The 13671-nt window shown below is 34.6% G+C and overlaps 1 protein-coding gene across 4 annotated transcripts in view; it reads left to right on the top strand.

The window, feature by feature from the left end:
- Positions 1-13554, top strand: part of Pgant5 (polypeptide N-acetylgalactosaminyltransferase 5) — a 30353-nt gene extending 16799 nt beyond the window's left edge. Inside the window, exons 8-15 of one of the 4 annotated variants that reach the window (XM_076124115.1) lie at positions 2267-2444; positions 7283-7463; positions 8635-8774; positions 9211-9309; positions 9687-9755; positions 10473-10607; positions 10872-11060; positions 11309-13554. In XM_076124115.1, coding sequence (XP_075980230.1) covers positions 2267-2444; positions 7283-7463; positions 8635-8774; positions 9211-9309; positions 9687-9755; positions 10473-10607; positions 10872-11042 — 973 coding nt within the window. In that variant the 3' untranslated portion in view covers positions 11043-11060; positions 11309-13554. Of the gene's footprint in view, positions 1-2266; positions 2445-2792; positions 2974-7282; positions 7464-8634; positions 8775-9210; positions 9310-9686; positions 9756-10472; positions 10608-10871; positions 11061-11308 lie in introns of all 4 variants that reach the window. The other 3 variants (XM_076124113.1, XM_076124117.1, XM_076124116.1) reach the window with 3 other exon arrangements.
- Positions 13555-13671: the final 117 nt, after the last annotated feature.

The raw sequence follows: 13671 nt of genomic DNA, 5'->3' as shown, positions 1-13671 counted from the left end.
GGTTACAGACTCGATATTATTCATTAACTTTATGTATGATATCGATACACAAGATCTATTTATAGCATGTTACTGTTTCTCCGCATATATGTTCATTAACAATTAATTGTTTGTAGTATGCAAAAGTTACACACTTAATTGTAATGAAAACAACTTTTATTTAAATAACTATGCATACATAATTACGATAAAGTACATATGTCGCTCGTTATATCGTATTATTATGTGCAGAAATGCAGTTTCTTTGTGACGATGCTTTACCATTAATAAATGCGGCTTATCGTATATCAAAAATAACTTTCGTAACTTAAGGTCGTGACCTCTGAAGGGTCACCAACACCTGTTGGACTATGCAAATGTTATTGGGGGACCCAGACAGTTGGCAAATGAAAATTGTATTCTAAATTTTCTTCTGGGATACATACTGAGTAAACGTTATATACCTGATGGAGGGATCGAAGACAACATTTTAATGATTTTTTTCGTCACAAACTTATTTTCTCTTACATTCTATACCTACATCTGTTGAGTTTTAGATGATACCTATAAATATAAGTATCCAGTGTTAAGTAGGAATATCGTAAAATTCTACTAGTAGAATAGGTAGTTTTAAAATCGGTGAGTTCGTAAAAAAACATGTATAGTGCAAATAGTGTATCCAAACATTTCGCACACGCCGTTGTCGTCGACAAAAACGAGCCGTGAAATGTTAATATTTATAACAAGTTATTGCATGGAACTCAATCAGCCGGTTCAGTGCTAGCAAATTCTAACATAGTATCGTGAAGCATGCAATCGACACGGTCATACGTTATGCTATTGTTATTAAAGATTATTTTGATTGCGTAACCTGGCCTCGTCTCATTGTTTTGGAACTGTTGCACTATGGAAACACCCCGTATAACGTGAATAGTAATTAGATTTTCAATGGCCTGATTTGCCTACTTGAAGCCTCATTAACTGATTAGCACGATGTTGGTCTATTTCTTCAATAATGTACTCGTAGCGTGAATGGATATTTAAACAATATTGGACGTTGGAAATGGGTGACAGTTGAAGTCCCGTAATCGTGTTTGTCGCGGCTTTGAAAACTTTTATCCGATTGTATTCAATTGTTTCACAGATGTTGTTGTTTAAATCTATGTTGTTTTAGCGATATGATATTATTTTATGGACAACTTAGTAGAAAGCCTTGTGTGCGGCGCGAGGTATAAAACATCATGAATTTTGAACATCATTGACCCACGAGCCTATGTGGCTAGCCTACTTTATTTTAGAAAACATAGGAATAATAACTATAACCTAGAGAAATTGTGCATGCCGATTATATGCCTTTACTAATTTAATTATAAAACAGCACTGCTAATTACAAATTTATTCTCCAACGTAATATTTTCGTTTCTTTCTCATTTTCTCTGTAGATCGTATGTAAATCAAAGTGACGTATAATCGATTGATTGGCAATTCTATTCACTACACGTTGATAAAGCAATTATTTATGCCTCTTGATTGTTCCATTCTATTAGAAAGGTTGGCGTTTTTAGGTGTCTGGCAAGCGTGCTATAACTTTAGCTTAAGATTAGTATTACCAAACTATTTTATTGTAGGGAAACGTGATAAATAACTGTTTTTTAGCCTCGCAGATGGACTTCCCGCAGTCTCAAACGGAAAATTATATACCTGTATAGGGTTTTAAATAGATAAGCAGTCGATGTCATAATTTTGCAGAGCACTATGGAGTCAAACCGACATTTTTAAACATATTTATCGTTGTTTAGAATTTTTAGCTCGAATGTTTGTTTTCGCGTCATACAATAACCGCAGTGGATTTTGACGGGACTTTCACTGTTTAATGGTCCACAATAGCTCGCTGATGTAATGTTTACGATAGAATATACAGTTTGACGCTTCATGCGGGCGGATGCCATGTAGTCAGATGTTATGTTAAGCCGCGTTCCTATTGTGCAAGTCTTGCATGAAACTGACGTCAACATTACAATCTAGTAGACTTAACATCTCTAGGACTATATTATCTCGTTATATTATCCTATTTATTTCGATCCGATTGTAAAACACGGATTAACTCAAACGGTCGGAGAATGGATATCTTCTAATACCATTTTTTTTCTCATTATAATGTATTACTCAACATTAAGCAAAAACATGAATTGCTATACAAATTTTCCTCAAATATTACACAGAAATATATACCATTATACCATTTTTTAACCTACTGTAACAGTTAAATACCTGTGTTCCTTATCAGGTACAGAGTACCAGAGCGAGAAATGGAACGCCGTGGTGGCGACCGCACCGCGCCACTACGAACACCCACGATGGCCGGAGGACTGTTCGCGATAGACAAGGACTACTTCTACCAGATCGGCTCCTACGACCAGGGCATGGACATCTGGGGAGGAGAGAACCTCGAGATGAGCTTCAGGGTAAATTCTAGATTAACGTACCGACCGACGGTCTAGGGGTAACTGGCGCTTAGCTCGACGCGAATAAGAACTTTATATTGAAAATTACAAGGGATGAGCGTAGTACTTAATATGGCCAGTTTTAACAAATAGAACGTATTAGCAAACAGGTTGCTAGTGGAAGATCTTTTACGACAATATTTGTGTCCGTAATTTTATTACAATAAACGGGTCTAATTGATCACCCTAAACCTATTAATGGTAATAATTTGCATTGCCTAATAGATGAGCTCTACCAAAATATCATCAGATAGGTACAATGTTAGCCGACATGGGGTTGTAATAAATATGTTATGGGGATGCGTGAAGGTATGGCAGTGCGGCGGTCGGCTGGAGATCGTGCCGTGCTCGCACGTGGGCCACGTGTTCCGCGACAAGTCGCCGTACTCGTTCCCCGGCGGAGTACAAAACGTCGTCCTCCACAACGCCGCCCGCGTCGCCGAAGTCTGGATGGACGAGTGGGGAGAGTTCTATTACGCCATGAATCCAGGTTCGATTCTCGAACTATGTGCCCACATTTCTAACATTTTGCTCTTAATTGCTTCCTGTTTTATTTTCGTGTTGCTCTTGAAACTTTTTATAGTGTGGAGTACTAACATTTTAAGACGATTATCTGATTTATGTGTAAGTTGGAACACTCGAACATTGATTATTCTTAAAGTAATTCTTAATGACTCATGCTTATCTGTTAAAGGGTGCGTTTAAGTTGTACGTTTAATAGTTCCGTTGATAGCAAAATGATAGAAGTGTAGGTACGAAAATAAAGTTTTGTTGTGGCTTGGGATATAAGACTAACAAGTAAAAAGTGTCGAACATCATTAACATTTGGATAACTCAGTAAAGCCTTTCTCATTAACCCCATTGCAGCTGCATCCATGTATGGCATGACCATTATTATTTTCATTCATGTTGCTTCACCGCTTTTTTACAATCTATGTGTTTTTCCTCTCTTTAACATCTAATTTACGTTTCGTTTTTATTCTTGATCGTGTTATAGTAAAAAATATACTCATTTTTATGCTTCTGGCAAACTTATGTGTTCTTAGGCAATGGTATATTTGTGTTCATTTAATCCTGATAAGCCTTGTTTATTTCTGTTCGCTGTTTACTATTTTTATTTATTATTTTCTAACTGTTTTATTTTCTGCTTCTTCTATATGCAGAAGCAATGAGTAACAATTGAGATATTTGTCAACTATCGATATTAGAATTAACCACAGCAATCCTTTCAGGAAAACAGTTGTGGTAAATGATATAAATTTAGTGTTCAAAACATTTTATTATACTAGGTAGTACCATAATTAACAACTTTCCTTTAGAATTAGAAGCATTTAGTTTCTAAAATACATTTATTCTTTGCAAAAACAGCTGGAAATAATTAATTTACTGCCTAATAGAACAGGTATGAGTCTGATTATACCAAATACGCAAAATATATTGTCCATTTATTATACAAAAAAATATATATTTAAATATATATGTGTATCATTTGCCGCAACTAGTCTATAATATCATGGCTTAATAGAATTATGTGTAATAGTCGTCTATCAATAAATATGAAGGAAATAGATTAACATAAATAACATATCGCGGTTCCTGTTCCACGGTTCTTATATTATTATGTGTTTGTTTATATGTTATGTGTCGACTAATGGTATTAACTATAACTGTTTCAAGTGACTGGAACAATTACGTCTTTAAAGAGATTCTTTGCGTGTATTTGTATTACTCTGTCTTGTATTCTCAAGTGTGTTAAGTCTATGTAGTGTTGCTATATGTTTGTTCTTATTGGGATTTGTGGTAAATTATCTATCTTTCGTGGACGTTGTGAAACATCTCTTTTGATAATAGGAACAAAATTAGAATGACTTATGGGCTTATTTCAGGAAATAATGTAACTTAATGGAGCTTTGATTTGGGCTGCCCACTTTTATTTGACAAGATAGCGATTTAAGGGGAGGTAAATAAAAAGAACGGACTTATAAAATAGAGAATCATTTAAGTATCTATAATAAAAAAGTACAAAAAAGTGTGTAAAAATTTGATTGCTTTATTAGCTTTATTATAAATCATAGAGTACGCCTATATGATTTGGAGTACAATACTTTATTTAAGAGTGCGGTCCGGAACCCTTGCTTTGATTATTAATTTGTTCATATTTTTGGTCATAATACGCTCGCTACTAGCAATATCCTCGAGCTAACAATATAAACTATCTCATAACAACATCAACCATTTTTTAGTCCAGTCATATTAATTACAACATAGCAACTCGGACAATGCCCATGATCTATGATTTAATTATAACGGCTATCTAGTTTAATCTAGACGTCCAATGACTAATGTTCTCATTAGATTAGTCGGACAGATGACTGTATCTCACACAATGGGCCGACACAACAGAAAATATATAACAAACACTCATTAGTTTATTATTTATAATAAACTGTTTGTATAGCTGTTGTAACTACATGCTATAAAGAATGGGGAACACAAAACAAAAGATGCTGCGTTCACTTTGTAGGTTTGAAATAATATACGATACGCATCTTGACGAATCGAAAATCAATCAAGGAGCTACAGTGTTCTCGAAATAAGTATAGACATAAGAACATGCGTCGATTTCTGTGTTTAATCGAGTTATTTGATTGACAGTAATGCCTTTTAATATACAGTTTTTCTCTTCGTTGAAATGCGGGTTATACAGGATGTAAGGAAGGCAGCTTTCCAATCCTTAAAATTGATTTGTTTTTTTGTTACTAGACCAGTCGGACTGAATTAACGAATTTTACACGTTTACCTTGGGGAGGTTGTTGTAGTACTAATGCGCCGTTATGATTTATACAATATTTATGTTTTATCTTGAGAATACAATATAAGAAAAAATCTAGGTATAATTCTATTACAAGGACAGTTTATCGACTTAATAAATATTGTCACCAGTCACTTGTTACAGCTGATTAAATAAGTAATTGGTGCTTTTATGTATTTGTTTTAATAGTAACACTGAATTTGATTCCGTTTTGCTGTTACTTATGTTCATATCTATTATATTCGCGGTTTGGGATTTAATATTAAATTCTATGACGTCACACGTCTGTCGCAATCGCTATAACAATTCATAATTATGGCGATCGCTGCGGGTCACGTACGAATTTTATGGTGGTATAAAAAACTCTCATACAACGTCATGCTTTGATATCTAGGTTAATATGCCAACTTGACTCTAGATATGAACACACAAATTTGTTATAAAAAATCATCCAGATTCACATTACTAAATTGTTCTAACATAAGGAAATCCATTTCATTCTAACCCATATTGAACATAAACAGTTCCAAGCAATATTACTTTATTATATCATAAAAGGTACCAAATGCTATAAATAACTTTATTCAGTAGTTAAATGTTTAATGACGGTTTATTGCCTGCGACTGTTTAAACTTCATTTTACACTAACAGGGTGCTATTCACTAAAGTATTCAATTAATTTATGTGTAACAACTGAGTATACAAGCATATTACATCGCTTAATTTGTTCCTTTGAGGGCAATGTGATAGCAACCTTATTTGTGAAATGGAAAGTGCAAGAAAAGCAGTCAGGAAGGAAAGCCAAAACTCTTTATATTTGAGATTTCAAATTGGTCAGTTTTCTTTCTTCAAATATCATCTGGAGTTGTCTGGCAATAGTCTCTACTATATAATATTATAAATGCGAATGTAACTCGGTCTGCCTGTCTGTCGGTTACGCTTTCACAATAGTACATAGACAGAGTTGACCCTGAAAAAGAACATAGGCTACTTTTTATCGCGAAATAATTGTATTGATTAGAGGATTGATTAGAGGGGGTCAATGTTTATATGGAGATTCTGCCCTCAGTCACTAAACCACGCAGATGAAACGCGGGCAGAAATTCGTCTGTCATAGTTCTTAATACAATTACGTATACAAATTGAGTCATTCAATATGCAATTCAGACTGATCAAACAAACTCACTTTCCAGTTTATAAATAGACTTATGATAACAAAGATGTATCTATTGTACTGATTAGCGATGACATACTTTATCTTCTAGAATAACATGGAACATATACTGTCAATATTATGTACGGCACAGAGGTTGGTAGGATACAGCTGGCCAGTGGGTTTAAAGACAAAGATGATTCTGACTCATAGTAATTCTTCGAATCGTAATTTGAAGGTATTTCGGAAAGATGTTTGACTGATCTTACAGCAATTAACTTAGTGAAGAAATTAAGACATTAACGGAAAATATATGAATACTGAAATATGCCTTAAATAAAAATTATAATGCCTTATGTATATGGGTATTATGTTTTTATTATACAAGACGTTGAATGTAATTTATCGTCAATTTTAAGTGCCAGGAGATGCCGTTATGATTTATTCTAGTCTGTGTCAAAGTCAATACTAATAATTGGTTTAATCAGCCTTGTGCTGTGAAACGCCAATTATTATTATTAATTTAACGGTAACGTGATTGAGTTGCCTAAAACTCATTTATACAAGATTAGTTTCGAATGAACGCATATCATGAAATATTGTAAGAATTCGTAATTAAAAAGTCCATTAGTTTTGCTCAATCAAGGCACGAATTGGCAAGCTGTTTGGCTCTCCCTATAGTGATATACTAATGGGAATCTAGGATGACACTTGAGTCCGAATAACATAAAAGAAAACTGACCAATACATAACTTGCCTACGAGTAAAAACCTCCAACTGGTACCCTTCCTGGCTACGTTTCGCTTGGGTATATAAGACGGTGGCGCGGGCCAGGTGTGGATGTGCGGCGGTCGGCTGGAGATCGCTCCGTGCTCGCACGTGGGCCACGTGTTCCGCAAGACGACCCCCTACTCGTTCCCGGGGGGCACCGGCCGCGTCGTCAACCACAACAATGCGCGCCTCGCCGAAGTCTGGCTCGATGACTGGAAGCATTTCTACTACAATATTAATCCCGGTATATGGTTTACGCTTTGTTTTGCATGTCTTTTCTGAATTTAGTCACACGCTTAGACGCTCAAGTTCCATAAATTGTGTTTGTTTTCTTTAAAACAGTCATTCATAAAACTTACCAGGAATTGTTATGCTAGGTACATTTTATTCATTATAATTTACCATGAATTTATCCATAAAACATGTAAAAACATGGTCAATAAACCTAATAAATATGTAACTGTAAACTGTTTATTGAACGGACAACCAACATGATGTTACCATCACCGATACTTATCATTCCAAATTCTTATGCAAAACACTCGAAAGCCTTTAAGTTTTACATTATTTACACCAAACTAATTCTATTTTTCTCGGTTGACTAAATTCAGAACAGGTGGGCTAAGCGATAAGCATTTTATTTCAATAGGCAATATAAAACCTACGATAACAATCAGAACAAAGAAATCAACGAAAAACTATTTACTATTTCTTTTTCGTATCTAACAATTGTGTTCGTAGTGCAATGATATGTAGGGTTAATGACTCACTGTGAATCATAATTATGCAAGTATTATTCACTATATAGCATGGTAATTGCATTATTAGATAATTTATTTATGTAAATTAACCCTATATATTTGTGACAACATTTATTTATACGGTAAAACGTAAATAAGTGTTAAAGGAAATATCCGTGGATCAACGGGTTCCATGTTCAGAATAGTCACGTAATAAACACGATTTTATTTCATAAATCATTATATAAATATTTGGACTAAAAGCAATTTAAATATTCTAGAACATAAAGCTAATAATGACTCATACAGTTCTACAGATATTTCCAATGTATTGTATTTGGCATGTATTTGACATGATAACTTATAACAGAATTAACCCCTCATTAACACAGTCCGCTTTTGTTTACAAATCATCTGTATTGGGTACAAAGTGATCATGCTTTATAACTAACATAGTATTGGTCAAATTAATAAGTATTTACATATTGGCTTTCATAGTAAAAATCATTATTCATTATTTGACGGACTAACCGACAGCTACACTCTATTGCCCAAAATCCGTTAAATTAAAATGTGATGTCCAATTTTCATAATGGCGTTTTTCAATGACAAAGGCATGATGTGTAGTGACGTCATAGCGTATGATGTCGTTCTAACGTGTGATGTACGGAGCAGGTGCGTTGAACGTGCCCGTTGGTGACGTCAGCGAACGTCGCGCGCTCAGGGAGCGGCTCAAGTGCAAGAGTTTCCGATGGTATCTTGAGAACATCTATCCTGAGAGTCAGATGCCACTCGACTATTATTATTTGGGAGAGGTAACAATTATTTTGTTAATTAATACTAGTGACCTAAACAAATTATGTTGTCCGTAAGATGATTGGAATACCTCATTAGTGTAGTTGTAAATGTTTGATTCTGAGATTAGAACGAATGTAAGAAAACATGCTTTCTAAATCATGAAAGCGAGTCCCCATTACTGTTAAGAAATTGTAAAACATGAAAAGAAGACATCTAGGACCGAACGCCTTTCCGTATTTTATTTAAAGAAAACCTAGCAACATATTTTAATACGAAACAAGCAGCGCATACGTCATTTATAGTCAATGATCACCAAATGTATTTTACAACAACAATAGAGGTTATCAAAATTAATATTTATCACCGTATTACGTATAATAAGAAGTAAATAGTGTAATATAAAGTGTGTGTGCAGCTGCGTTTTGTTTGATATCAAATATTATATGTTTTTAGATTCGTAACGCGGAGACGTCCAATTGTTTGGACACGCTCGGCGGCAAGGCCGGTCAGGCGCTCGGCATGGGATACTGCCATGGAATGGGAGGCAACCAGGTAAAATATGCTTTATATGTTTATTTTACATTTAATATAATTTAATACTAGATGAACGGCCTGTTTCTGACCAATGTTAGTCAGCTTTCAATTCATTATACATATTATAGTCTATTTAGTAAAAAAAGGTATAGTATTATATTGCACATGTTGAAGTAGGCCTTTTATGTCATATTTTATTATGCAATAATTTTCTAATAATATAATTTTGTATAATGATTTGTATTTTTGAGTATAGCCACCTCATAAGAAGAATATATCGTAAGCATCTGTTGAATCCGCTTTGAAAGCTTCATCCTACTTAATTTATTTAGAAGTTTTATTGAATAATAAAGGTGAATATTTAAGTTTAAACGTTAATAACATTGTTATAATAGTCCAGAATGTTCAAAAAGTCAAAGTCGAAATCAAAAATGCGTCGTGTTCGGGCCCCCAATTTTTACCAAGTATGTATTTCAGTGTTGTATGTCACTACACGACATGTCTTACAAACACGGACGCAAGCAAACTTTACATAACTACAATACGAGTTATGCTCCTCCACCTAACGGTTGCCATACTTCATGTCTACTGAAATAAACTATGTACGCTAAAGTATGCTACCACGAACATTCGATACTATTGTTCCCAGTTCGCATCAAGTGATTAACATTTGGATAAAAAATGTTTTACCAAAGTTTTGTGTAACTTTTCGTATAGGTATTGACGTAACTATGTCAGTGTTGCTAGTTAAATAAACCTTCAACATTAATGTGAAACTTATTTCGTGCTAAAACTAAGCTTTGACTCAGTGGTAGATACGATGTCAGATCACATACGCTTACAACTAGCTACTGATCAGAAAACATTACTTAACTTAATTACTTACAATATTATTTTTAAGTTCGTGTTGCCAGATTCAATGCAAAAAGGTCGCAATTTTCATTATTAATAAATAAATATGAAACGTCCCGATTTTTAAAAAAAAAATTCTTGTTGATTTTTCTTGTCAAATAACTGTTTATTGATATTGAAAAACTGTCACAATGTCAGTAATTCCCTAAGTAAAGTTAACTGATGTTGGAAAAGCAGGTACCTAATAATTTTAGTTATAGATTGAGCTGGCAACGCAGAAGCCGATTGTCGTTTGTCAAATGTAAACAAAAAATAATTAAATTTTCCAGGTGTTCGCGTATACCAAACGAAAGCAAATAATGTCTGACGACAACTGCTTGGACGCCGCGAATCCACGCGGTCCCATCAAACTTATACGTTGTCACGGCATGCGTGGCAACCAGGAGTGGACATATGACACTAAGGTAATATAACAATAAATTGTTTGCAAACTAACAGCAGGTGGGCCGGATTTTACCGCCAGATCCACCAAATCTGGCGCTCGCTTCTTCCCCAACCTCTTCTCGTAGTCACCTTCTGGGCAACCTGAATTGCTGAATTTTGTAATGTCAAGATCTTTTCGTCCCAGATATTCAACAAAACAAGTAATTATTCGAATAAACTATAAACAATACTACACTAACAATAATAAACAACACTATATAAATATTTTCCGTTTGTTATTCCAGTGGCGAACAATAAAGCACACGAACACGCGCATGTGCCTGGACAAGCCGGAGTCGGCGGACGTGTGGAAGCCGGTGCTGCGGCCGTGCAACCGGTCGCGCGGCCAGCAGTGGCTCATGCAGGTCGACTTCAAGTGGCAGGCGCGCCGCGCCGCCCGCGACCAGCACAGCTAGTGATCGCACGCACCGCAGGTACATGCCTTACCTACAACGATTTTTTTGAATATATTATTTTACTCGTTAGTAAATCGGCTTCCGCGTCCATTGGTCGGTATTTTTTTATTTGAAATGTAACAAGCTTATTGTGATGGTTTTTATTGTACGGTTTAGGCGTTTTATTTCTAATCGCTTTCACAAACCGATCCTAAAATGGATATCCTTCTCTGCAGCTGCGCTTTTCGTTAAGTCAAAATATTAACGTAGATTTTCTCTCATTTCAGGAATGACAACAATTGACCATACCAGTCTTCCCCTCTCGTTAGATATCAGATTTTATTCCTTATTCCTATATCTGAAATTTTATATCGATTAGATTTAATGTATCGACACACGAGGTCCTGAGAACTGTTGACAATACGTTATGAATGCTGTAATTTGTTGTATTCCCTGTAAACGTTGCTCAATTTAGTATTGCGTCAAATGTGTTTAGAGTATGCTTTATTTGACATTGTTTCTTGTTCGAATAGGAACTATGTAATTGCGAGAGATATTTATTAAAATTTTATATGATATAATTACTAATTTCTAATCACGATTCTGTTGCTAATCTTGAGCAGCTATAGAGTGTTTTGTATAGATATGTGTTAAAACGTTACGACTGGCGTTTAATATATGAACGAGCGATTGGTAGAGACATCGGATACTCAAAACTTTAACAATCATTGTTTGTATTAATTCGAGGTCTTTACAGAAATACTCCATTCCATGACCAGTAAGAGTAAGTAGTTGAAATTGTTAACTGTTTGTGTCTCTTTACTGAACGATACTTCCTCTAAACATTGTTAATGTTATTGTTATATTTCCAATACGTATACAACATTATTCTACCATTTCTCTATCATAATATTGTACTATTTTTTCTGTGAAGTGTATATTTCATTCCTGTAAGTGCATTTCTTACGATTCGACCACATATTGACTCGTTCTTAACTATCTCGTTGTATTCATGTAAGTCAAATTTGTATAGAATGGTTTTATGCTCGCGGTGCTAATCTTTGCCACTTAAGAATAGGGTTTAATACCTACCTTTGACTTTTTATCATCGATCGATTAGTGAAGCTAGAGGCACATTAGTGTCAAACCCATTGTGAAACTGCCTTCGAGTTGCCACAGATGATCCGATAATGTAAGTTTATAAAATTTTGTTATAATTCTCTTGTTCTACAAAGTGTTAGGATTCTGCGGCCATTGACTCACGGGAGAATATTTTCATACGTTGTATGTGGTATCTAGGTCTAGATGAGATAATGTTGTTGCGAGAGTTGTCAGTGTCGTGTGGCTGTGCAAGTGTGCACCTCGTACACGTGCTCGTCGTGCGTGGCGTGCGTGGCGTACGTGGCGTGCGATCACTTCACGTGTGAGATTATTATATGTAGCTAAGGGAACTGTTTCACTCACATCATTGTTACATCGACAATATTTACTAATAACTTGTTAACACTGTCGATGTAACAATATGTCTATATTTTTAAAGCAACTGTTGCCTTAATTATTTTTATGATGTTTCAAATCATGGCGTTATTGATAGGAGTTAATGAAATAATTATAATATTTTAGTGTATATTGAAAAGGCTTGACGGAATTGCCTTTACTATGATTTTCTCATACATAGAGTATTTAAAACGGTAGCTACGCGGATTTTTTGGCAATTTTCATTCCTTTACAATTTATTTATAATTATAATATAGAATTTCCTAATACATCGGGCCCTAACAACGAAATTATTTACGCGACTGTTAAATATGTCGTACTGTAAATATACACGATTGGCATATTATTATTAACACATTTTAAATTTGATTTATATTGAAGAAGGGCCGAGATCATTCCTCTCGATGCCGAATTATTTATGTACACCTCTGGATATATTTTAAATTGGTTAGTGATTTTACTTGTTTCGCTTTCCACTATTTATTTGATAAATAAATAATAAATTTAAGATCATATCACTATGTTAAATAAAATGAGAAATGTAAATTTATAATAGTAGTAGAAATTTTGCAAGTTTATTTATTTACCTAAATTATACACAGTACATCACAGTTGTATAAATATACAATAAACTAATCAGTTAACATAGAAGTGGGGGTTATGTTTGAGCGAACACTGTATTGTATGTTTATCACTGAGTGACGGAGCGCCGTGGCGCACGGAACAGTCGCCGGCACCGGTTCCGTCCGCCGCGGCCCAGTATTTTAGTCATGTAGACGATTATTGTAATTATTGTACATAAGTTGTTATGTGAAGAATCGTCCATATAATACACCATAATATGATGTTGTGTTCATCGAGAAAGCATTTATTTGTGTGTAAGGTTTGAATCTCAAGATATATTTTGATGAATTAATAACCAGAAGTGCCAAAATTCATCATTACGTACTATGTTTGTAACACTCATTCACCATTCCAATAAACAAAAAAATCTATATTGTGACTATGACAATTGAAATAAATTATTTGGACTGATTATTTTCTTTTATTTCGTGGAATCCCAAAAAACCTCGTTTAGTGTAGTGATCGTTTCTAAGGTGCCAATATATTACTAGTCTGCTATTTATTTGTTCATGTTTTACGGTTCCATGTT

This window comes from Anticarsia gemmatalis, chromosome 16 (assembly GCF_050436995.1).
Source record: "Anticarsia gemmatalis isolate Benzon Research Colony breed Stoneville strain chromosome 16, ilAntGemm2 primary, whole genome shotgun sequence".
NCBI classification, from domain to species: domain Eukaryota; kingdom Metazoa; phylum Arthropoda; class Insecta; order Lepidoptera; family Erebidae; genus Anticarsia; species Anticarsia gemmatalis.
This window is presented reverse-complemented; position numbering and strand designations above follow the sequence as displayed.